The following is a 25,265-nucleotide window of genomic DNA, read 5'->3' as shown; positions in this document are numbered from 1 at the left end:
AACGTTTTCATCTCACTTACTTTTTATTTGGGGAGCTTTTAAAATAAAAATACAGATGCTCCTATAAGAACAAGACATAGAATACAGGTTTAACAATATGTTCTTTCCCAGTGCCAGGAAGCCAGGGAGAGGGATGGAGCGGGGTCTGAGCGTGGGCGCAGAGGTGGTTGGTTCAGGTGTGTGGGATCATGGAGGGTGGGGAGGGCTGCGTGAACTGATGCCGAAGGCAGGGGTCCCAGGACCCTGCTTCTGGGCCACGCTGCAGGCGGGGCTAGAACGCAGTGTCAATCGAGGTGTCCTGTGACGCCCCCTCGCGGGAGTAGAACTCATCTATCACACTCTGCGGGATGCGCTTCAGCATCTCCTTGGGGAAGATGCGCAACAGCTTCCAGCCCAGGTCCAGCGACTCAAACACTGAGCGGTTCTCGTAAGGGCCTAGGGACAGAGCAGGAATGTGAGGGGTGTGTGTATGTGTGTCTGTCAGAGTAAAGGGGTTACTGCCTGAACACCCCCAAAGCGCCTCACCCTGGTTAATGAAATTCTTCTCAAACTTCTGCAGGAACTCCAGGTAAAGCAGGTCCTCTGAAGTGAGCGCCTCCTCCCCCACCACGGCCTTCATAGCCTGTACGTCCTTCCCGATGGCATAGCACGCGTACTGGGGGAGGGGGCACAGAGGGTGGGCGGTCGCCACAGGTTTACCACCTGAACCCAGTGGCCCTCAATCGGGCTGTGCTGGCAGGACCACTTTGCAAGAGGGGTTTTGCCAGGAGAAAAGCCCGTGGTCCTGATAGGGCTCAGACCTCCAGCCTCTGAAACCAGCTTCCTCGGCTGCTGCTTCTTACCAGCTGGTTGGAGACATCTCCATGGTCCCTTCTGGTCATGCCCTCCCCAATGGCAGACTTCATCAGCCGTGACAGGGAAGGGAGCACGTTGATAGGAGGGTAGATCTGGGGAAGCAGAAGGGGTGGCAGGAGGCAGGGTATGAACATTCCTTTCCTTCTAACCCTGCTTCTCCTCGCCCCCCCCCCTTCCGCCATGGTTCTCATGGTCCTCCTGCTACAGAGAAATGGGTTATACCCGCCCTCCTTTACCTCCCATAAACTCTAGGGCTTGGGTGTGTGTGTATCTACATGTGTGCTCCCAGACAGGAGAGAGGAGGGGGGAGATGACACGACATTAGTTAACGAAAGGCTCGCTATTTCAAAACTTTTGATTGTTCGGACAAAACCAGGTTGAAGCTTAAGTTAATAGCTACAAAGAAAGAACCTGCTGAGCAAAGAGGGAAAACTCATAGGGGTTGCTTTTAACCCCAGATGGGACAGACACATTTTCTAACCCATTAGCATGCTATTAACCATCTATGTGTGTCAGTTACCCATAGACTTCTGTCCGCCAAAGCAAGTTACTGGAAAGAGGAGATGGTAATTCTTTAGTATCTACCATCAGCTAGATGCTTTCTGTATGCCAACTTATTTTATCCTCCAAAATGCAACTGTGTGATAAGTATTATTCCCATTTTATAGAAGAGGAAACCTAGGCTCAGAGAGACGAGATTATTTTTTGAAGTTCTCATAACCAGGTAGGCTTGATTCTATCCAGACCTGTCTTCTGTCTGTGAACCACACTGTCTTCCTGGGGGGTTATCTCCTGTTTGGGATATCTTCCTGCCTGGCCCCTCCTAATTCATGGAGAGATGAAGCACAGGGGTGGTGGAGAGAGCAGAGAGTGGGAGGGGAGGGGACAGCACCTGTCTGTTATGAAGCTGTCTGTCCACGTAGATCTGGCCCTCTGTAATGAAGCCCGTCAGGTCTGGGATTGGGTGGGTGATATCTACAAGGAAATGCACTAGCCTCAGTGTAGTTGGGGCCCAGGTGTCCACCCACTCAGGGTCATTGGGGTTCTCTTCCCCTCATGGGAGTGATAGGAATGGATGGTGGCAAGGAAAGGACAGTGTCTATCCTGCAGGAGCGACAGAGCTACTGCATATCTATGCAAAGAAGCACAGGCCCTTTACATGTCCGGGTGGGAAGGGAGGGCGGCGGCCTGCGGAGGGCAGTGGGCAGTGAGGAGGCTCACCATCATTGGGCATAGTGAGGATGGGGATCTGAGTGATGGATCCCCCCCGGCCCGACACGCGGCCCGCCCGCTCGTAGATGGTGGCCAGGTCTGTGTACATGTATCCAGGGAACCCTCGGCGCCCGGGCACCTCCTCTCTGGCAGCTGAGACCTGCAGTATCCGTGGGCATTGGGATAAGGAGGGGGGTGACAGGCTGAGGGAAGGAAGAGTGAGCGGGAAGTTCAGTGACTGAGAAGCAGAGTGGAAGCAGGCCTGGGTGGGCGCACTCTGGGATGCGGGGGCTGGGATGAACCTGTCAGCCTTTCCCAGCCACCTCACCTCTCGCAAAGCCTCTGCGTAGGAACTCATGTCAGTCAGAATGACCAGCACGTGCTTCTCGCACTGGTAGGCTAGGAATTCAGCCGCGGTCAGTGCCAGGCGCGGGGTGATGATCCGCTCAATCCTGGAGGTACAGTCGCTAGTTAGAGTCTGGAGGTCCAGGCCTGTGCCCCGTGTAGCCCCATTGCTGAGGGCAAAGCTGGGACTGCGCACAGCAGCAGAGGCGTGGACACCATGAGCCCCCGCTCCTGGCCCCCAGGTCAGGGCTGTGGCTCCTGGGGATGGGCACTCAGCCAGGTCCAACACTCCCCTGTCCTGTGGGTCAAGGTAGGAAAAGGGGCAGAGGCTGGGGCAGGTGGAGAGTTGGGGGAGAGCAGGACATCTGATGAGGATGACAGGGGCCCATCTCCGTGGCCTGAAGGTGAGGGACTCTGGCATATCAGCGGGAGGCAGGTCAGCGCTTCTGCTCTCGCGCCCTTTTCCTTGGGGCACCTGCCCTTGGGTCAGCTGGAGCACTCTCACTCTGTTTCCTCAGGATTCTTTCCTTGCTGCTCCTCTCACTGCTCCTGAGCACACTTAGTGTACACAGTGCATACCATACACTTGCCTGCCCTGGCTGCCCCTTTCCACTGTGAGCACCCCCGAGTCCCTGGCTCTGTGCCTGGGGGTCTCTCCTTTGGTGATGTCATTGCAGCCTCCAGAATTCTGTTACTTAGTTTTTGGAGTATTCTTAGTACCCAGGACAGTTTATTAGAATTGTGTGTTTTTTTCCATCCACTTGACCCCCAGATTTAAACTCATAGTTTCTAAACTTTTAAAATAGCAGTTTTTCTAAACAAAGGATTTAGGGACATATTTCTGTAGTGGTGACCATGGATGAGGAGCTCTGATGTGGGACAGGGGTTCGATGCAGGTTGTGGGAGGAGCAGAGGGACTGCAGGGGGCAGACAGGGTCCTGGTCCTGCCCCTTCTGTCTCTGCGTGAGCTATCCTTACCCATCGCCAGCCTCAGTTTCCCCATCTGCACAACAAGGGGTGGTTCTCCCAGCCCTGGCCCATGGCTGTAGTTCTGGAAACCCCTGAGCCATGGTACTCTGAGTCTTGGAATAGGATGAGGCCTGCTGCTTGAGGACAGTACACGTGTGAGGGGAGGACTCACGTGGGGTCATTGGCCAAGTTCAGGAAAAGGCAGACGTTCCCCATGGCACCATTCTGCTCGAAGTCAGACTTGAAGAATCTGGCTGTCTCCATGTTCACCTGGACACACAGCAGGGAGGGCCGGACGCAGGGTCCTGGGACCCGAGGGCAGGGGCCCAGGCCCGTCCCATCTCTTCTCAGCAAAGCCTACCCACTAACTGTCTAACAGGCACGGGGGGGGAAGGTGCCGTGGTCCCTGGGGTGATCCCGGGACCTACGAGGGCAGGGCCGGCTTGCTGCCCAGACCTGGGGAGGGTCTCATCATCCCCCCAAAGAGAGGTTCAGACAGCCCCCGGTTGAGCTCTGCTCCTGCATTGGCCAGCTGCTTCCTGTTAACTCCCTGTTCCCACCCTGGGCCCTATGTGAGCCCCCTGGTCTCCCCCTCCCCAAGCTGCCTTGTCTCCTCAAATTCCCTAGTTTCTCCTCCTCCAGGTCAACCTGCGCCCATCTTTAGATGCCATGGCCTTTGGGTGCCTTGAGGGACACACTGCCTGGTCACTGAGCCCACTGCATCCCGTCAGTCACGCTCTTACCTCTCCCATCAGACAGGCCCTCACTCTGACAGCTTCTCATGGAGAAGGATTGTGCCTCCCCCATCAGATCAGGCCGTGCCAGGACAAGGGAAACAAGGCTGCCTACCCACAGCTTTCAGAACTTGCCAATCTGCCCAGCCCCTCTTACCCCCATGGCTGCAAAGACGATGGCAAAATTGTCGTCGTGATAATCCAGCACAGCCTTGGACTTCTTCACCAGCCCAGCCTGGCGGCAGATCTGGGCAGCAATCTGGAGTGGAGGGGGTTAGGAGGAAGGACGTCAGAGCCTGCCCCACTGAAGGCTGTTGAAGAGGATGGACGGGGCAATTGCCGGTACATCCTCCTGCCAGGGCCTGCTGTAGGAGGGATCCACAAAGGCAAAAGGGCAGCCTCAGGTCCTACAGCCTTTCTGAGGGGAGGGGCTGCCCTGTTCTGGCACTACTGAGGGCCTAGAGTGCCTGTTATGAAAAGCAGACAGAATAACAGCTCCAAAGAGCAACAGCCTCGACACGGGTTTGGGGCAGCTTGGCCCTTCAGAATCCCTTCCCCTCCCCTCAGACTGCTGGGGTTTATCTTGGCACAGAATTGTCCCAAGCCGACAGCGCATGGAGTTCCCGTAACACAGCTTAGGATGCGTGTGTGTAGGGTAGAGGGCGTATATGCCATCTGATCACTCAGACCATTTTGAGGTGAGCTGGGTCACATCCAGGAGTGGTTGGGTGGGTGAGTGGGGGGTCAGGGGAGGAGCATCTAGAAACATTGTCACACCAGCTGCTTTGAGATGAACTGTTCACTCCAGATGGCAGGGGTGCGGCAAGGAACCTGTACAGGGAGGCCTCAGATGGCTGTGGGGCTGGCATCAGAGGTGTTCGCTCAGGGCAGTGAGTCAAGACCATTACAAGGACCAGTGGGTAGCACTGTCAGCCCAGCTCAGCAGACTGTCAACATGGGGGCTACCCGTGAGCCCTCTCATGAGCCAGTGAGCACCCCACTCACTCAGGCAGAGGCCTGAAGATCTGCTGGGGGACAATGAGGAGGCCCTGAGCTGCCAGAGGACAACTGCCCATCTGGATTGTTGGTCACTCCAGCTGGGCTGGCCCCTGCCTACTCAGCACAGGAAGCCCTCCTCTTGGGCCCCGGCCTCTGCTCTGCCCCCGGCCCGCAGATGTGCCGACAGGCTCCTATAGGTCTCACCTCGTTGTGGGGGAGCCCAGCTGCTGAGAAGATAGGAATCTTCTGCCCACGGGCAATGCTGTTCATGATGTCAATGGGAGAGATGCCTGTCTGGATCATCTCCTCCGGGTAGATGCGGTCGTAGGGGTTGATGGGCTGGCCTGGGGGAGGGCAAGCGTGGACGAATGCTCGGGTTTGGGTCCTGCCCGGCCCTCCCCACCCGCTCCATGACTCCAGAGCAGCACTGCGAACAGAATTCTCTTGTGATGATGGAAATGGGCTCTAACGCCATCCAATATGGTGGCCCTAGCCACATGTAGCTATTGAGCACATGAATTGTGTTTTGGAAATGAAATTTGATTTCATTTGAATGAATTTGTATGTAAAAAGCCACATGTCCAGTGCCCCCTTGGACAGCGTTGCCCTGGAGCATTGGAAGCGGCAGGGGCAGGAGCTCAGGCTGAGGCCCCATGGTCGGAGCCAGCACCCTCCTCAAGACCTCCAGGTGCAGTGCAGGTTGGGAGGACCTGAGGGTGACTTGGAGCCCTCCCGTCTGAGTGACTATGTGTTCTGTGCTCTCCCTCCAAATGGCTGTGTGGGCTTGAGTTAGCCGTGAACCTCCCTGGGTCTCCATCACGTCCTCAGAAAACTGACGATGGGGTTAGAAGGCTCAAGATGGCCTCCCATTGAATGGGGTGAGAGCCTGGGAGGGGCTGTGTCTGCTTCTGAAAGCCACCCCAACTAGCTCTCAGGGGCGGGGACAGGGAACTGGAAGGCAGGAGAGTGATGGTCTTGGGGCACGCATGGGACAATGTCACAACGATGATGGCAGTTTACAGGACATGGAGTGCTGATGGCAGTATTTCAGCCTCTGTGGCTCTCTGGGGACAGAGAGGCCTTTGCTGCTCTCATATCACACCTGACCTGCTGTTGTCTGACCATCCTTGGAGATGTGTCTTAGAAGTGAGCCCTGGCCCATTACCCTGACCTGTGTCTGGTGCAGAACTTCCAAGGGCAAGGTGGCACAGATGATGACTGGGGGTGGGGAAAGTCGTGGGGGACTGGATCCCTAAAGCCACCCAGAGCCCCTGGTCACTTACCATTGATATCCAGGAAGTCCTCTGCCATGACCACTGGGCCCTTATCAATGGGTTTGCCAGAACCATTGAAAACCCGACCTGGGGGTGGGCAGGGGTGTTGGAAGATGCTCAGGGCCAGCCCTGGGTCTCTCACTGCTGCTCACCCCCATACCACTACCAGCTTCCACCTGCCCCCCGCATCCCAAATGCCCCATGTCCCCTTCCTCCTCATCCCTCAGTTACCTCCAGGGAGCTGGCTACGGTGACTTTCTCCTTGGGGGTCTCCCTTCCTCCCCTGGAAACCTTTATAGGCAAGGTCTTTGCCCAGGACAACTACTCTAATTGGGTGATTTGGGGGCTAAAAAGAGGAGAGGGCCAGGTATGGTAGATCTTGGGGGGAAATTAGGGAATGTGCAGTCCATTTCAGCCTGACCCCAGATGGATGGCTACCTACTATGCCTTCCTCATTTATTGAACCCCTGCTGTATGTCAAACCCTGAGCTGGGGCTGGGGGTCAAAGAGAGAGAGGAAATCACCCCTGAACTCAAAGAGCTCACAGGGGAGGCAGATGTGTGAACAGGCAATGACAATGCAGGGTGTTCAGGGCTTGGTCAGAGAAGATGGCTGGAGGGACAGAGGAGAACCCCACCCTGTCCCACCCCCACGGCTCACCCAGCATGTCCTCCGACACTGGAATCCGTAGGATGTCCCCTGTGAATTCACAGGTGGTCTTCTGGGCATCAATCCCAGAGGTCCCTTCAAAAACCTATGGGACAAGAGAATGAGATTCCTCACTCTCTCATTTGTGCCCAGCTCTGGGCAAGGTGATCTTGGGGAAATAGGACATTTCCTGCCTTTGGAGTTTATAAGATAATGTGGGACCTTGGTGGGTGTTTCCATTTGTTCAACCAGCCAACATCTCATTGACTCTCCTTACCTGAACAATTGCCTTGGTCCCAGTCACCTCAAGCACTTGCCCAGTCCTCTGAGTCCCATCAGGCAGGGTGAAGTTGACGATCTCAGCATACTGGGCAAACTGGCAGGAGGGGAAAGCAGCCCAGGTGACAGTGAGATCAGAGGTGAAGTCCCAGTCCCCTCCCCCACCACTCCTGGATCCAATCTCAAGTTTCAATCTCCCCTCTTGTGCTCAGACACTCTTAGAAATCAACTTCCGGGGGTAAGAAGTGGGACGTTTGGATCTTTTTCGGGAGGCAGTACCTGAATGGGTAGGAGCACCGACTTGTTGGAAGAAAAGGGTTAAAATGGAAGCTCTGATGCTTAGATGCTGTGTGACCTTTGGAAGTTACATAATGTCTGAGCCTTTGTTTTCTCATCTTTAAAATAGGGACAATAATAATAATAATACCTACTTCACAGGGCTGCTGTGGGGAGAAAGTGAGATAATATATGTAAAGTCACTAGCTAGTGCCTGGCACCTTGTAACAGCTCAATAAAATGCAGCAGCTGTTATGGGTGTTTAGGTCTCTTGGATGGCACCGTCGTTTCTGCCCCTGAGGACAGATGGTGAACACACTGTGCACACTCCAGGTACCGTGTTTCCTCAAAAATAATACCTACCCTGAAAATAAGCCCCAGTTAAGATCATTAGCATTTAGTACATTATGACGATGTTCCATAAGATGCTATATATTGTTGTACATGAAATAAACATAGATTGTAGATGGTTGTACATGAAAAAGTTAGACATCCCCTGAAAATAAGCCCTAATGCGTCTTTTGGAGCAAAAATTAACATAAGACCTGGTCTTATTTTCGGGGAAACACGGTAGCAAGATCCCAATCTTTACCCACATCTAGAGGAGGCTACGAGCCAGGCCAGGCACGCTGGGCAGGCACAGCAGACCCTCCACACTGGTCCTCAGCTCTCATCCGAACCTAGAGACCTGAGTCCTATTCCATCTTCCCAGGGGAAATACTGGAGAAAATGCATAGCATAGTCTAGGCTCCCTCACCTTGCTTCCTAGGTTGTTGATTTACTTCAGAGAGGAAGTCGTACTCCTAATCCAATAGAAATAAATGGCAAAAAGATGACACCCTTCCCCACAGTGTTCCCAATATTCTGGGAAATCAAAGTACTTGTCTAAGTTACTCCTTGGGCATTAGAGGAAATCAAAACTGGAAGGACAAATGAAATAGGAAAGAATGAAGGGGCATCACCTCATGCTATGACTGTGACCTATAGAACACATTGAGTTGTACCATGTTTTCTGACTATAATCAAAGTAAGGTAGAAATCAAAAACAAAAAGAAAAACTTCATGCATCGGGACATCTAAAAGCATTCTAAATATAGAACTCATAATAATTAGAAAACATTTGGTACTACACAATAATGAAAACTATATGTCAACATATACGTGATGCATGTAGAGCTTTATATTAGAAAAGGAAAAAGGTCAGGGAAGCTTAAAAGTATGCTATTGAAATGTCTTAAGAAGGAAGCTTAAAAATATGCCGCTATCACCATTGTTACTTAATTTTGCTTTGGAAATTTTCATTTATACAATAAGGCAAAAAAAAAGGAAATTAAAAACTATATCAATAAGCCTAAATGGAGAATGTCTTATTAAAAAAAAGGTGATGACAGGAGGAGACTGTAGTCTTCAAAAATGTCAAAGAAAGACTATGGAAAAACAAACAGTATTAAAACTCCAAGAAAGAAGAAGATATAATAAAAGGGCAGAAATCATTAACACAGAAAACAAATATATAATAGAGAAGATCAACAAAGCCAAATTGGTTCTTTGAAAAGCCTAATAAAATAGACAAATCTCTGGCAACATTGGTTAAAAAAGAGAAAATGCATGAATAAATAATTGTTGGAATAAAAATGTCAAAACTAGCTATACTAATAGTACTTAAAAATATATTAAAAGGAATTATGAGTAACTTTTTAAACAATTTTATTGGTGAATATTGGGGACCAGTGTGTTTTTCCAGAGCCCATCAGCTCCAAGTCGTTGTCCTTCAATCTAGTTGTGGAGGGCGCAGCTCAACTCCAAGTCCAGTCGCTGTTTTCAATCTTTAGTTGCAGGGGGCACAGCCCACCATCCCATGCAGGAATTGAACTGGAAACCCTGTTGTTAAGAGCTCGTGCTCTAATCAATTGAGCCATCCGGCCACCCATGAATAACTTTATGCAATATATTTCACAACTTAGATGAAATGAATAAAGTCCTAGCAGAATACAACTCAAACCAAAACCAATTAAAAACAAAGTAAAAACCAGAATATTCCTATAATCCTTAACATTTTGGATAGTTTAAAATCTTTCCACAAAGAAAACATTAGTCCCAGGTAGTTTTACCAGTGAGTTCTAACAATCAAGGAACAAATAGTTTGAAATTTACTCAAGCTGTTCAAAAGACTGGAAGAAAAAGGATGATCTTTAACTCATTTTATCAGGCAAGCATGACCTTGATACCAAAATAAGATAATTTAATTATTGGAAAATTATAGGCAATCTCACTCATGAACATAGATACAAAAAAATTCTAAACAAAACTTTTAGCAAATCAAATTCAGCAATGTATAAAAAATGCCAAGCTACAAACCAAACAATAAAAGAAAAAAAATTTAAAAAACAAAAAATGAAGTTAAACACACACACACACATAAAAATAATAAAGACCAAGTTGAGATTATTCCAGGAATTCAAGTTTAATCTAATATTAGAAAATCTATTCAAGTAATATCCTTATTAGTGGATTAAAGGATTAAAAAAATCTGTGATCATCTAAAAAAATTTTAGAAAAAGTTAAAAAAAAGATAATAAGAGATAAAAAAATAAAAGTTAAAAAAATAATTTGTGGTGATGGGAGGAGACTATAGTCTTCAAAAATGTCAAAGAAAGGCTATGGAAATGTTCCAGATTTTAGGAGGCTCAACAGACATGATGATTAAATGTAATACCTGGCTCTCAGTTACATCCTATACTGGAGGAGAGAAAAAGCTATAAAGGGCTTTATTGAGTGAGCTGATAATAAATAGTAGATTAGATAAATGTGCCATTGTAAATTTCTGAAGTTGATGACTCTACTGTGGTTATGTAAAAGAATATCCTTATTCTTTGTAAATACACACTGGGGTATTCAGGGATAACCTATCAAAAAAATATACATACACTCAAAGGCAAATGATAGGACAAATGGGATAAAATATTAACAATTGGGTATATGGTTGTTCCTTGAACTAATTTTATTTTTGCAACTTTTTATAAATTTGAAATTGTTTTGAAATAAAAAGTAAAATGAAAGTAGGCCAATAGAAAAAGAGACATAATTCCCTTGACTTGCAGATGACAGTATATATGTAGAAAAACCCAAGAGGCTCTAGTTAAAACAAAACAAGTAAAAACAAAACAGGAGTAATAAGAGGATTTGGAGATATATATATATATATATATATATATATATATATATATATATATATCCTTTTTTCTATGCCAGCAATAAACAGGGGAAATGGAGAAAAACATTCTACCCACAATAGGGCCAAAACCCATTAAATATTTGGAAATACATTTACCAAGAAAGGTACAAGAAAACAATAAAATCTTACTGAAGGACATGAAACAAACTCTGAACCAATGGAGAACAATATTGTTTTCCAAGACAGAATGACTTACTATCATAAAAATATAAAACCTTTCAAAAGTATATAAATTAAATGTATTCCCAATGGATTATTGTTTCTTCTGGAACTTAATAAAAATCTTAAAATTCATATAAATGTCTGAGAATATCCAAAAACAGTTATAGAAAAGATCAGGAAGGGAGGACTTGCCTTATCAGATAGTAAAACACGTTCTGAAACTAGAAGTCAAGAGCTAAGTGTTGGTCTGGGGCAGACAAATGGATAAGTGAGACAGATGAGAGTCCAGAGACAGAAGCCAGGTTTTCAGGGACTGTTATAGCACAAATGTGGCATATTATTAGTTCACAGGGAAAAGAAAGAATTGATTGAATAAATGGTGCTAACATAACTCAGTATCTACTTAGAAGACGCCCACATCAGAAACACAAATACATTCCAGGCACATAAAAATTTTAAATATAAAGCTAAAACAAGCAAACGAAAATCCTAGAAGAGCTTTCCTTCTTTCCTTTCTTCCTGAATAATCCAGTTAAAAGCCGGATAAGAGAGAAGTTTTTAAGCAAGACAAGAACCCCAGAAGCCGTACATGAAAACATAGAAAGATTTGATTATAGTTGAAATTTCTATACAGCAAAGACACCACACACAAATGTGAACAATAAATAAAGGTCTCTCACAACTCAATCTGTACACCTCAAAGAAGATTTCACCGAGGAGGGAGTGAAATCTAAACAGGTGAAAAGATGCTCAACTCCCCGAGCCATCAGAGAAATGCACAAAAAGCAAGGCTGTACTGATTTTCATCTATTTGACAGATAAAATTACAAGAGAACATATTCAGGGCTGGCAAGGGTGTTGAGAAGTGGGTCCTCTCTTCAAGGTTGGTAGGAATGTGAATTACCCCAACCTTGCTGGGATAAGCAATCTTGCCCCAAACTCTCAATATCTATTTGAAAGTAAATACACACTTTGAACCAGCAATTCCATTTGGGGGTATCTATCCTACAGCAATAAAAGTATCCATATAAAAATATATTATATTGCTGTACTATTTGTACAGCAAAGCCTGGAAACATGCTGAATGTTTATCAGTAGTGGAACCATGGGATAAGTCACAGTAAATCCATACTATCATCTCCTATGCGCTATCAAAAAGAACGAGTTAAATGTGTATCTACTGAATATGTTTTAAGAGACTAATCACCAGTGTAAACCTCTGACACGTGTTGTGGGGACAGAGCCAGGAGTGCAGTTTCTAGGCTCTCACCCTCGCATGGAAAGGTGCTCACTCTGGTAGTAAAGGGCTATCAATTGTGATTGGATGGCCATCAGCTGGGGTTAGTTGGCCATCAGCTGTAACCAACTAGCCACAGCTGGTTGGCCTCACCATGTCCTGCGTTCTTATGCGGGGAGCGGGACCAGAGACCCTGCATGACACGTGTATATTTGCTCATATACAGCAGGATCTTTACATTGCTTATCTCAATATGTTAGGGGCAGATAGTTCGCTTTATGTATCTTTTCTTTGTTTCACTAATCCCAAAGGAGCATTTTTAGAAAATCAAAATGTAATAAAAATTTAGGACATGTTAAAGTACAGTGCAAGTAGTTACTCAGCATCATTACTATCATTATATCCCCAGCTCTCCACAAACTAGTGACCTTAATGGACAGGGAGGCGGGCGGTGGGGGGGATGGGTCAGTTTTCCAGCTGGAGTGTGACCAGCGTGGAGTCCACTCCCCCAGGGCACACCTGCTGGGGTTAAACCTGAGACAGGAGGTCTTGCAGCTGACGGTCACTGAGGGAAGCTTTGGCTTGACCCCCCCCCCCTCCTCGTCCTGTGAAGAGGATGCCAGGAAGGCGACCTGAGTCTCCTAACCACCCCGCAGACCCTGGGGAGTAGGGGTTCTGGGGGAGAGGGCTTGGCCCAAGAAGAATGCTCTGAGGTCGGCGGAGAGGCTAATGCCCAGCGCTCTTTGGCTTCACAACCACAAGAGGGAGCCCAAGAGCAAGAATTGCGGGGTCTGGGAAACAAGTTAAACAAGAGTCCTGGCTCCTTTCCCTCTGCCTCTCTGCCTGGGCCTCCCTATTTGAAAGTGTCTGTCATGCAGGGTGTCACGCGGGCTCTCTGGTCCCGCTCCCCACATAAGAACGCAGGATATAGTGAGGCCAAAAAGGAACACCCACGGAGCCACAGATAGGAGAGTCATACTACTATATTCTTGCTGGCGGCTGGGTTGGAGACACAGGGAGCAAACATCTGCCAGTACCCCAACAAGGGGTCTTCCTGCACCCCAGTCTCACTCCACCATCCACGCTTGCTAACCCCACTTGCTAGCGGCGGCAATCTGCCCTCCGCTTCTCTGCCAACCAACCCACCGCTTGCTAACTGCAATCTGCACTTGCTAGCTCAGCCACGGCAGTTATATCAGCAGCTAATTGGCTAACTGGTTACAGCTGTTGGCCAACTAGTCACAACTGATGACCGTCTACTACCGGAGCCAGCACTTTTCCACGTGAGTCCGAGAGCCTGGAAGCTGTTCTCTGGGACTCTGTCCCCACACTGCCACTGGCCTTATTGTCTGCGGAGCTGATGGTGGGCTGCTAACCTCAGGAGGAAAATTGCTGGACAGAGCACAGGCCGTAGTGGGCCCAAAAGAAATCAGGCAATGTGCCTGATAAAAACCAGGCAGCAGGGTATTAAAAAGCAATTCTTTTTATGTGGGTTTTTGTGGGTGAGGGAGAGAGGAAAAGAGAGTAGAGAGGAGATGGCACACTGTGTCTCGCTGGTGGCTGGGTTGGAGACACAGGAAGCAGGAGCCACACGATCTGCAACCCACCAGCCACTTTTCTGCCAACCAACCAACCTCACTTGCTAACTGCAATCTGCGCTTGCTAGCTCAGCTACCACCTTCTTGCTAGCCCCCATTTGCTGCTAGCGTAGCCACGGCAGTTATATTAGTGGCCAATGGCTCACTGGTTACAGCTGATGGCCATCCAATCAGTTTTACCCAAAGGAGCCCTGTTTCCCAGCCACAATACTGAGCAAGCCTGATTATCTCAGCCCTCACTGTTGGTTACTAAGAGCATTGCAGGGAATGGGGGTGGTACAGTGCGACCCATCTTCTCTGCTGGAGATGCAACTGAGTTCTCAACCAGCAAGGGGTCAGGCACAGGCAAGCTGCTGTGCACACTCGGAGGACCGGGAAGTTCTAAGCAAGTCTGGCAAGACTTTGTATCTCAGAAAATCAGATGAAACTGTGGAAACTACCCCCAGAAAAATGCACAAGCGCATGAAAACACAATACACACCTTCAAAGGTTTGTATACAATTTCAAGGCCCTTATTTCCTGGGCTAAGAACCTCTGACCTATACAAAATTCTTCCCCCGAATATTTTTCCATTTGAGAAGGATGGAAGCAGGAAGCATAACTGCCTGCGTGATTCAATGCGGGCAGAAGGTGGCGCTGTAGTGGAGGAATCGTGGCATTTTGCCCTAGCAATTTTAGAACACGGGAAGGGGTGGGGGCAGCGGAGAGGAATGCATAAAGGTGTCTTCTGAAGTTATGAGACTATATATATATTACCGATTCCTTTCCTTCCCTCTGCAAGCCCAGGATTCTTTGGGTGTCTCCATCACCCATTTATTCTGTTCTGTCAGAGTTCCAGATGCATCCAATAATCACAGAACCGTAGGTCTGGGGATCTATCTTCAGTTTCCTAGTCCCGCCCCATTTGACAGTTCAGAAAATGGGTGTCTGCTTAGCTTCTGATTCTTCATACAGCACTGGGTCCTACACAGATGAACGGGTATGTAGGGAGTGTAGTGGAGGTGGGCAAGGGGGCAGGAGGTGGCACCATCTGTCTAATCAGGCATTTCTGCATGCCAGGTGGAGCTATTGCTAACTGTTCTCAAAGGGGAGTAATACTATTACATTTATCTGATTTGATCCTTATAATAATCCTATGATAATTTAATAGATGAGGAAACTGGGATTTACAGTCCTGTATAGATGGTTCTGACACTTCAGGGAGCATTAGATCACCCAGACGGCTTTAAAAACAGACTTCGGTGTCCTACACCCAGAGTTTCCGATTCTGTCAGTCTGGGGTGGAGCCCAAGAAGCTGTATTTCTAACAAGTTCCCAGGGTGCTGCTGTTGCTGACCTAGAATTGACAGGTAGCTGGGGGTGGGGGTGGGGGAAGGACTGGGAATAAAATTCCAGAAGCCTGAGTCAGACCACCTGACCCCAGGGCACACACACACAACTGCTCCACCACACTTCCTCCCGGGCGTCCCCAACACTAGTGGGTCAAACAGTAATGTCCACATGAACATGGAATCTGTTTTCCAGAAATGGGTGGGTCTGATTTCTTTCATATAGTTGGCTCAGGTTTTGACAGGTCCATATTTAGTCATACTAACATTTATTCATTCATTCAGCTAATTCATTTACTCACCCTTCCTTTGAACAAACGAAGAACCTCCCAGGGCCTGGATGTTTAGTGAAAGTGCCATGTGGGGCTCTGGGAGCTCAGGATTAATAAAACACCCTCCATGTCCAATAGGAGGGCACAGTGTCGGGGGGAGGGGGCAGGGAGGAGACAGGTGGCCAGGTGGTGACCACGTGTCTCAATAGGTGCAGCCAACAAGGCAGCACAAAGTTGAGAAGGATGGGCTCAGTGCCCAGGGGGCCGGGAGGGGCTTCCAGGAGAAGGTGAGCTCTCACCTTGTGCTGGGGATGAGTCAAACAGAGGGCAAGGGGAAACGGTAGACAGGAGGCAGAGGGAAAAGTATGTGCAAAGGCCCTGAGACATCAAGTGGCAGCTCCATGCAGAGACAGTATGGTTTTCCAAGTGGCAAAGGGGAGTGATGAGACATGAGAGTGGAAAGGTAAGCAGAACCCTTATGGAGCATAGAGCCTGTAAGATGAGGACACTGGGAACCCTAAGTGAGTTTGAGTTGGGGATTGAAGGTGTCAAGACTATATGGCTGCAGAGTCGAGGATGGGAGGGTGCCAGGCCAGGGGTCCAGAGGCCATGGCCATAATAAGGCATTGGTGGGGTAGGGGACTGCTGACAGCACACGTGCACTGACAGATGGGGCAGCGAGGAAGGGAGGAGTCAAGGTTTCTAGTTTGTTTAGTTGGGGTGTGGGGTGGGACATGGGGGTACATCTTGTTGGTGGAAGTAGCAGAATAGCAGAGTACTTATAAATTTGCAGGGCTCTTTATGCGTCAAGAAGCCCCAACCCCAGGACTCAAAATATTGCCAGTGTCTGCATGGTCCTACAGTTCCCCATGGGACACAAAGTAGCCCCAATCCCATTTCCTTCTGTGAGGTCCACTTCATTCTCACACACTGGTTCCCAGGATGAGATATTCCAGAGGCCTCGAGCTCTGGAGAAAAGTTAGCTGGCAGTCATCTTCCTCCTCCTCTTCCTTTTAAAAGAAGAGCCATGAGAGTGGCAGATGGGAGAGTCCAGCCTTATGAGAAAGTTAGACACTCCATTCTACAGATGGAGAAAGAAGCATAATAGCCCAGATGTCCCAGCTCAGTGGTGGTAGAAGCAGGTCTCCCAAGGCCCAAAGTGGGAGGTGCACTGAAAAGTCAGGGAGACAGCTGGGAGGGAGCTATGGGGGTGGGTAACAGGGGATTAGAAAGAATAGGGTAGACCCATGGGGGCCATCTAGAGGTAGGACAATTTAGAAGAAATCCTGCACAGGAGCTGGGGGGCCTTGGGATTTTGCTTTGGTGTCTAGAAAGAGGAAGAAGCCTTACCTTGACCTGGTCCAGCACCACCAGGGGCCCATTGACGCTGCACACGGTCCTGTAGGCTGGGAAAGGGTGGGTGGGTGAGGGTCTCACACCCAGATACACACACACACACACACACACACACACACACACACACACACACACAGAGGCATCCTCTGCCTTCCCTTCCCTTCCCTCCCTCTAAGCACCACCTCCACCCCTCCTCAGCCTGGGCTGTCAGGGTCATTAGCTGTGACAGGGCCAGCCACCATTGCTGTAAGGGTCATGCCCCTGCCCGCAGGGCCCCCGCTGCCTCGGACACCTGCAGGAGACTGGGGGAGGGCCAGGGCAAGGGCAGACACCCCTCAGAGTCCTCCCTCCCCCAGCCATGCAGAAGCCTTTCTCATCCCTGAGGCAGCTTTCCCTCGGGCCTCAGCCCCCAACTTACCCATTCCCTCCTCTCTGACCCCCAGTGTTTCCCAACGGCTCCTGGCCCCCAGCTGTGGCTTAGAACTGTCCTCCCCTGCCCCTCGCCAGGACCACACTCCTCTTCATCACCCCACACCCACTGAACACTTTAGGGGATGTGTGCAGGCATTAGTGAGAAAAACCAGCCAGCACCTCTGCTGTGCCATGAGGCTCCCAGACTCCCCAGGCCCAGTGGGTGCCCCTGAGGGTGGGGAGAAAGTGACAAGGAAGGAGGAGGCAGCAGAATGTCCCTGTCCTAGCGGCTGCTGAGCTGAGACCCACAAGCAGGGAAATGAGCTCCACTTACAGGGAGCGATTGGGTTAGACATCAGGAAATGCTTCCTGATTCTAGTGTTGGGGCCCCATAGAGGAAGCTATGGACTGGCAGACAGGAAACCTATTTTGGTTCCCTTAGGGGCTGGCTGAGGGACCCTGGAACCCTCTCTTGCTTATAACCCTGGGAATCCGTAGCCCTTCCCTGGGGTCCTGAGATAAAGGAAGTTGGCAAAGCAGAATGGGCAGGATATCTGTGAGGTCGCTGGGTCACTCACAGGCTGGAAGGACCTCACAGGGGAGAATAGTCCAAAGGGGCCCAGAAGGGTGAAAAGCCTGGCCCAGGGTCACACAGCATGCTTGTGGCATAGCAGCGGTAGGACCCCACTCTTTGGTCTTCTCATCAGACCACATTGGCTCCCAGCCACTTGCCCTCTGTTTCTAGGCCAGCCTGGTGTCAAGCCACCCCACGCCGAGGGAAACTAAACGCTCCTTGCTTACACCCTTCTGAATCTAGGGCTCAATGGTCAGATTCCTTATTTTTCTTGAACATAAGTTTCTTTCGCTGAGACTTGGGCTAGCGGATCATTGCACAGATAATTGCAAGGCTTTTCCGAGCTTAAAGACTGTTCGGAAAACCTAAGAACAGGCGGAGGGCAGCAGAAGATAAATTCTTCTTGGACTTGGGTCTGGCGCGGGGATGCCATTACTTTTCTGCCCTCAAAGTATCAACCTACTGAACTACCCTCTCCTCTTTTCCCATGGAGGGGGTGTCGCACCTTCAATCTCAGGCCAGCTCCTCACCAGTACCAAGGACCAGGCCCTGGAGCTGACTGCTCTCTGGAGTGAAGGGCCAGCACCGCCCTCTCTCTGTGGTCTCCCCATCCAGCGAGCTCTGGCATCTCCCATCTTAAAAACACTCCCTCAGCCCCAGTCCTTCAGGTACTGCCTTCACAGCCGTTTCTCACAAGCATGGCTCCCTTGCTCTCTTCCCTTCTAACTTCCACCACCCCTTGCCCTTTCCTGCCTCCTCTCTTGGCCATCTCTGGCCTGCAGATTGCTAAGTGCAAAGGGACCAGAGTCTGGATGATGCACTGTCCCCCTGCAGCTCCTGGGAGGCCCCCCCCCCCACCTCTCTGGCTGCTCCTCAGCCTATGTGGAGGACCTTTGAATGTTGGAGGGACTCAAGGATGGCACCGGGCACCTGACCCTCGATGGTTACTTTTCTTCTTTCCCTCTTCCCTTCCTTTCTTCAAGCATGTTTCGAATGCCCTCTAGGTACTAGACTATGTAAATCAAGGTGGCAAATAAACAGGGAGCCTATAATTAAAGAGGGGATAAAGATAAATCAATTTAACTACGAACTGCAGCAGGTGCTATGAAGGGAAGGCACAGAGACCAGACTGGGTGCTCATGAGGAAGCACCTTATAGGAAGGGCCATCTGAGCTGAGACTTCAAGGTCAGGTGGAGTTCATCAGCCAGCACCCAGAGAGCCTGGCCCAGGGCCCATCTGGCAGAGGTGAGGCAGAAGGAAGGGCAGTTCGGCTGGCATGTGCAGGCTCATTTCCTGGGTGCAGGAGGACGTATCAGCTTCATGAGAGCAGGGGTGTCTGCAGCGATCACTGCTTAGTCCCCACCTCTTAGAAGAGTGTGGGCATATGGTAGACACAGTGAATATTCATTGGATGATTTATGAAGGGTGTTACTTGATCCCACCAACTCATCCCCGTATTTCCCACGTCAGAACCCAGGTGTATTCCCTCCTGCCACCTTCCCAGACTCAAACCAGATGAGGGTCCTGTCCTCCCGCCCGAGAGCTTGTTCCCTTGGCCCCTGCCACTCCTGTGCAGACATATGGTGGAAAGGATGAGAGAAGGGTGCACAGTGCTAAGGGGGACACAGGAAGACACCAACGAGGGGGACAGGTCAGAGGCCGCAGCATCACCCTCACACCAAGCAGCCCCCCCCCCCCCCGCCCACCTGGCATTGTGATGAAATTCTCTGGATTGCTAGACTGTGTGAAGCAGAGTGGAGTAGGTAAGCCCAGCTGACGGAGGATGGAGAAGCAGGGAGGAGGAAATGGATCGTGAGAACATGGGAATAAGCATGGGGGTGGGGAAACGGCTACATTTTAAAAAGCCCCAGAAGATCTGACATCTTGCTGGCCCTGTAGAGAAAATAGCAGACTAGCCAAAAGGGCTGAGATGGCAGAAGAAAGATACAGGGTGGATGGGTCTCATAGGGGGGTTTGGGTATGAGACGGAAAGACCCCCTTGATCCCCAGGTCCAGGGATCCCCAGGGAACCATTTCTAGTTCTGCTTGGGAGACAAGTCTTCCAGCTTCCTCACTGCATTGACAGGGGGCTCTTCCCACTTCACAGCTTCTGTCACATGAAATCCCCATTAACCCTGACATCCAACAACTCTACTTTGGGAGCTGGGACACCCAAGGAGTTGGGGAGAGTGGTGATGGTGGTGGCACAAAGAAGGCATCTGGACCTATCCCCCACCCCGGCCCTCAAGAAGGAGGGGCTGGCCTGATGGGGGAGGTGTAAGGGCTGCGGCAAAGTGCTCGCCTGCAGCAGAACCAGGCGCTGGCCTGCCACACAGTTCTATGCCTCTCCCAGCCACGCCCACATAGGTGACCAGCACGAGGCCTCTAAGTCCCCCATGTATCTCTTGCACCAGCCTGGTCTATAAGTCTCCTTCCCAGGCTTCCAGAAGGTACGGTGCCTGGCTCTAGGTAGACTTCATAAATAGCTGTTGACTGAATACATTGCTCCATAGCCTGGCCCTTCGATGCAGATAATCACCTCTGTGGCTCTTTTGGTTCAGCATCTGGCTCTTCACATCCTTCAAGGCCATGCGCTTGACTAACTACCACAGCCCACTGGGCCCTCTCCCCTCTGAAGCCTCGCAGGGCTACAGGCTGGCACCCTAGGGGGCTTCCTGTTCTCCAGCTTAGCTGTTCCTTAGCAACACAGACTGTGTCTCTCCCCTCAGACTAGTGTGTGCCCCCATCAAACTAGGCTCTATCTTTTGTGAGACGCTGCCTGGTTTGGACACAGCCAATGTGGTAGCTGAGCAACAAGGGTTTCCTTGATTGGAAGCCAGACCTTTTGTTTGTACCCACCCCCAACTCTTGTGTCTCGTTGTGTCCATTGCATGGAGTGGCAAACCGAGGCCCAGAAAGTCAGCCGATTTCTCCTGGGGCACACCACAAATCAGGACAGTATCCTGTGGCACTCAAGGAAATGGCTACTACCTTAGCCCTGGGAGACACCTGGACCCTGCAGAGGTGAAGCGTGGGGGTAGTCCTGAGGCAGGGTGCTGAACCAGAAGGCCTCTGAGGGGCCCTTCCTCAATAGGCCTTCCTGAGACTTTTCAGACTCTCCCTCCAGCTGCTCTTCCCACCCCCTCTCCATTGTCTTAGCTGACACTTTGGGTTGCACTTTGGGCTGTAGGCTGGTGGAGCCCCTCCCTGCCCCTGTCTCCCCACCGCCTTCCTGGTCAAAGACTCAGCAGGGGCTCTGGCAGCCCACTAATTAGGGCGGCCCAGCCACACCTGCAGCGTCCTGGGAGAGGGCTGAGGCGGGCGCCCATGCGTGAGGCCAGGGTGGGGGCAAGGCCAGGGCAGCAGGTCCCTCACCTCCTCCCTGATCCCGCTGATGGGATTAGGGGAGGGGGGGAGGGTTTGGAAGCCAAGGGTTCTTAGAAATCAGCCCAAGACCCAGTCAGTGGAACTTTCTAAGGCAGCCAGTGGTATGACACTCAAGCCCCTGTGCGATCTGACCTGACTCCATCCCTCCAACCAGACTGCCAGCCTGTCCAGCCTAACTTTTGCTCATGCATGTGTACTGCACCCCTAACCCTGTCAGCCTAGCAACTTCTGCCCCACATGACCAGCTCCACGCCACCTCCTCCCCTTGGAGAACAGCTCCAGCTCTGAGGGAGGCAAAGGGGCCCCTTTTTTCCTGGGGTGGATATTGCCGAGGTTCACTCCTCATCACGATTCTATCCCACTCCCTCCTCTCTGGCCCATTCCCTCCCCACTGCAATGTCTCAGGCCGATTTAATCCACCTCCTCCTCCAGGAAGCCTTCTCCTGGCCCTGGGGCTGGGAGCTAGCTGCCCTTCTCCTAGGCTCTCTCTGTCACTACACAAAGTTCTGCCTGGAAGTGCTTAGAGGTCCCAGTAGGAAGCCAGGCTGGGGGAGGAGGGCAGAGAGGGACACAGCAGTCCTGCCCCCGCTTGAGGGCAGCAGCTCTGGATTTTGCACCTGTTGGTGCCCTCTGCCCCACGGGGAGAAAACCCCTCAGGCACCTGTGGAGGAAAGAGGGGAAACTTGGTGAAAGCTGCAGGTGTGGAAGCACACTGAGGAATCCAGCTTGGGGTGGGAGGGTGTCAGGGCTGGGCTGGGGCTGGCCCCTGTGAGGACAGGGTGTGCAGGAAAAGCAAAGGTCATTGCAGTAACATCTTTAATACAGCCATGGAACCCATGCGCCCAAGGGGCTCCCCCTGCGCTCACCCTTGTGTCTGGGTCAGCTGTTGTGTGTGAACACATTCATCTGGGGAGGGGGCATGTGCAGCAACACCCTTGCAAACATGGTGGTGCTGCCACCCCTGAGTTCCAGCCTGGGACAAACCTGGAGTGTGTGACCCAGGACTTGTTGACTATAAATAAGGGACTGGCTGGGAAGGAACCAGATGGAGGGGGCTCTGGGGTGAGGTTGCACCTTGCAGGGTTCCTGGGGGGGCACATTCCAGGTAGAGGGAAAGCAAAGCAGGTAGGTCCAGCCCGCAGAGCCCACACTGCACTGAGGACCTTGGGAGCTCTCCTGTTCCCCCAGGGAAGCGGGGTGATGGGGGAGGAGCTGGCAGGGGCAGGGTAGGGTCACACGGGATGGACAAGAGTCAGCCAGTTCTGTGCAGGTCTCCAGGCCTGGGCTCTGGACCCAAGGGGGATACAGACTGCATATTTCTGGGCCTTGGGGACTCCCTCTTTGCCCCAGGGGTGAATCTGGGCCTCCATCTTCTCTGCACCTCCACAGGGCAGGGCCTGCAGCCCACCTTGATCAACCTGATACCACACCTCTGGGTTTCTCCTTCGCTGGAATGTACTCCACCCCTCAGCACCTGCTTGGTCCTCAGGAGGTGCCATACACCCCCTGGGCTCCTCTTGGAGGGCAGACCCAGCGCTCAGCTACCCTTTCAGGCCATTCCTCCTCCCCTCATTGGACTGTGTGACTGCAGAGGGAGTGAGGGGGACTGTGCTAGGCCAGCTTCTCCCCATTCACACCCTGTTAGGAGCCGCTGGGTCTGCTTAGCTAGTGCTGGCCAGGCCGGTTTACTCCAGTGAGCTGCGCTGTCTGAGAATTCTAGTATTCGCCAGGCCAGGGACGGTGACCTTGAACAAGGAGAGATGGCAGGGGTAGAGGGCTCCCTTCGGTGGAGAGGGCTCCGTTTGGTGGGCCTTATCGGGTTCTCTGCCCCAGACATCTGGATTTGGCCCGCCCTGCAGGACAGGTACTCAAGCCACCCCTGGGAGGCCCCCTCTGAAGCTTACAAGGGTACACTCCAGCACACACACCTCTATACCTGGAGGCCAGCCACTCACTCTGCCTCTGACCTTACACAGACATGTGACATCACCTGACTACACACTTACCATATTCTCCCCGTGAACATGCACACTTGAGCACACACACACACGTGCACACACACGCACACACACACACTCTCTTACCCTGAGTGTATAAGCATGTACACAGTCACGTTTCCTCACTCTGATCATATACACTGAAGCTGTCACACATATATGCATACATATCCTCACCCAAGTGCAAGAGGAGCACATACACACCCAGGTACGTGCCTTCCCCTGGTTATACAGACACCCTCCCCCAGCACACACACACGAGAACTGACACGACACGCACAGTGTCACGTATTGTATTTCCCCATCTTGCGAATGCACACATACTCTGTACTGCCACACATCCCTCAAGAGCACCTGATCATCCATTTCCTCATGCTGAGTGTTCTGGTTTACACACGCATATACCCCGAGCACACATATTCAGACACACACACTCTCAGGGGCAGTTGGGAGCTCTCTCTGGGTTTGGGGTCTCATTGCAGGACCAGAGTGATGGCAGGAAGTTTCCTGCAACTACTCCGCTGCCCTCTCCCCTGGGGTAGCCTGGGCTGTGGGTCCCCATATCTCCTCCTGCAGAGGTGGCCCCTTATCCAGGCCACCTACAGCATCACTGCACTGGACCAAGAGCCCCACAGGTCTCCTCAGGTCTCTGATCCTCCTCTTTCCCTGAGGCTGAAAAGCAGCACCTGAGGACACAGCAGCCCACCCCAGCCTCACCCAGTGGGGGTCGTACTCACTGACACGGGGGTGGGTGATGTAGTTCCGGGTGACGGCCTGAATGTGCTCTCGGGCTGTGCCCATGTCACAGCCACTGCTGGGGAGCCCCCCAGGCCGACTGTCTACCTTCGTGGCCATGATGAAGTATCAGGCTGGGAGCAGAGAGCCTGAGCCTGCTGAGGCAGGTCCAACACTCCAGGCCCAGCTGGAGCTGGAGCAAGCTGACCAGCCTGCCCCTGTGGCCACCACTCCCCTCTTCCCTTCTCTCCTCCCCCTAACTGAGTGTAAACAGGGAAACCTGGTTTCCTGGAGCTCTTCCAGATCTGAGAGGTGCCCTAGGCCATCTGGAACAGGAGGATGGGGGATGGGAGGGGCAGAAGGGTCGGCAGGCTTCCCTCTGCTCTTGGTTGTTCCTCTGCCTCCAACCTGCAGCCAGTGTGAACCCAGTTCCTCCCCCTGAAACTTCAGGTGCTCTCACAGCCCCATGCCCCTTACCACATCTCTTCCTGGTCTCCCCCATCCCCATTTCCTGGTTTCTGGCAGGCTGCCCTCTCCTCAGATCTTCTCCTCACTGTCCCCACAACCTGCTCTCACACTGCACCCGTTGCCCTGACCATACCAGGGAACTTCTTCCCCTGCACGATTCCATCATCATCTTTTTTTGAACATCAATAGAGGATCATTCTTGGGCCAACTTCAGTGCCACCTCCTACAGGAAGCCTACCCTGGATCCTCCAGCATTCTGGATTCACCACACATCAGATCTCTTTCCTGTGTCATGTCCTTGAAGGAGACCAAAGTTTTGCCACTCTAACTCTGCCTTTTGGGATATTGATTTTAAGCTGGTTATTAAGAAACACAAGACTCAGAACCTTTGACCCTCCCCCCTTTCCTACCTAAGAGATGAGATGGAAAAAAACTGCTTCAGGAAGGGAACCTTAGCATAATCACCTGAGCCATTAGACAGGAAAACTCCAAGCAGCAGCCCCACCCACCCCATTGTGTTTTGAGTTGCCTAGCAAAAATTTACCTGCGTGTATGTTACCTGTATATTATGCTTTTCCTGAATTACCTGCAAATTGCCCCTTTTTACTTTGAAAATCCAAGTCCCGCCTCTTCTCCTTTGTCCAAAACGACATATATATCAATGTTTTCCTGTCTTTGGACTATTCATGCTTATATGAATTCCCTGTACTTACATATCAAAATTTGATTTTCTCCTGTTAATCTGTATGTTAATTTGATTGTTAGCCCAGGTAGAAGACCTTAGAAGATGGGAGGAAAAATGTTTTTTTCCCTTTAGCTCCCACACCCTTTTGGAGAATTCTCTTTTGTTGCCACCACAGGTCTGTGAGCCCCCAGAGCTGAGCCTGTCTCCTCCAGCAGACTTGGGTTCCTT

At 51.0% G+C, this 25,265-nt stretch overlaps 1 protein-coding gene across 1 annotated transcript; it reads right to left on the bottom strand.

Moving 5' to 3' along the window:
* ATP6V1B1 (ATPase H+ transporting V1 subunit B1) lies at window positions 1-24,102 on the bottom strand. The gene is made up of 14 exons (XM_074332144.1): window positions 23,887-24,102; window positions 16,774-16,829; window positions 7,314-7,412; window positions 7,049-7,142; window positions 6,398-6,475; window positions 5,319-5,458; window positions 4,273-4,374; window positions 3,554-3,651; window positions 2,396-2,519; window positions 2,077-2,227; window positions 1,748-1,830; window positions 843-947; window positions 526-655; window positions 1-435 (listed from the first exon to the last, which is right to left on the bottom strand). The coding sequence occupies exons 1-14, from the start codon at window positions 24,002-24,004 to the stop codon at window positions 272-274; spliced, it is 1,542 nt and encodes a 513-aa protein (XP_074188245.1). The 5' UTR covers window positions 24,005-24,102; the 3' UTR covers window positions 1-271.
* Between the last annotated feature and the right edge of the window lie 1,163 nt (window positions 24,103-25,265).

Source organism: Rhinolophus sinicus, linkage group LG05, assembly GCF_036562045.2.
Source record: "Rhinolophus sinicus isolate RSC01 linkage group LG05, ASM3656204v1, whole genome shotgun sequence".
Classification (NCBI taxonomy): domain Eukaryota; kingdom Metazoa; phylum Chordata; class Mammalia; order Chiroptera; family Rhinolophidae; genus Rhinolophus; species Rhinolophus sinicus.
Note: the sequence above shows the minus strand (reverse complement) of the source record. Positions and strands in the feature narration are given on the sequence as shown.

What these genes read in the sequence shown, in the direction of transcription:
- ATP6V1B1 (XM_074332144.1), bottom strand. Translation starts at nt 24,004, where the DNA reads ATGGCCACGAAGGTAGACAGTCGGCCTGGGGGGCTCCCCAGCAGTGGC. An exon ending in TGGTGCTGGACCAGGTCAAG is followed by an intron (nt 7,413 to 16,773) that starts GTAAGGCTTCTT and finishes CCCTCCTGCCAG; the next exon opens with TTTGCCCAGTATGCTGAGAT. An exon ending in GGACCAAGGCAATTGTTCAG is followed by an intron (nt 7,143 to 7,313) that starts GTAAGGAGAGTC and finishes CTTGTCCCATAG; the next exon opens with GTTTTTGAAGGGACCTCTGG.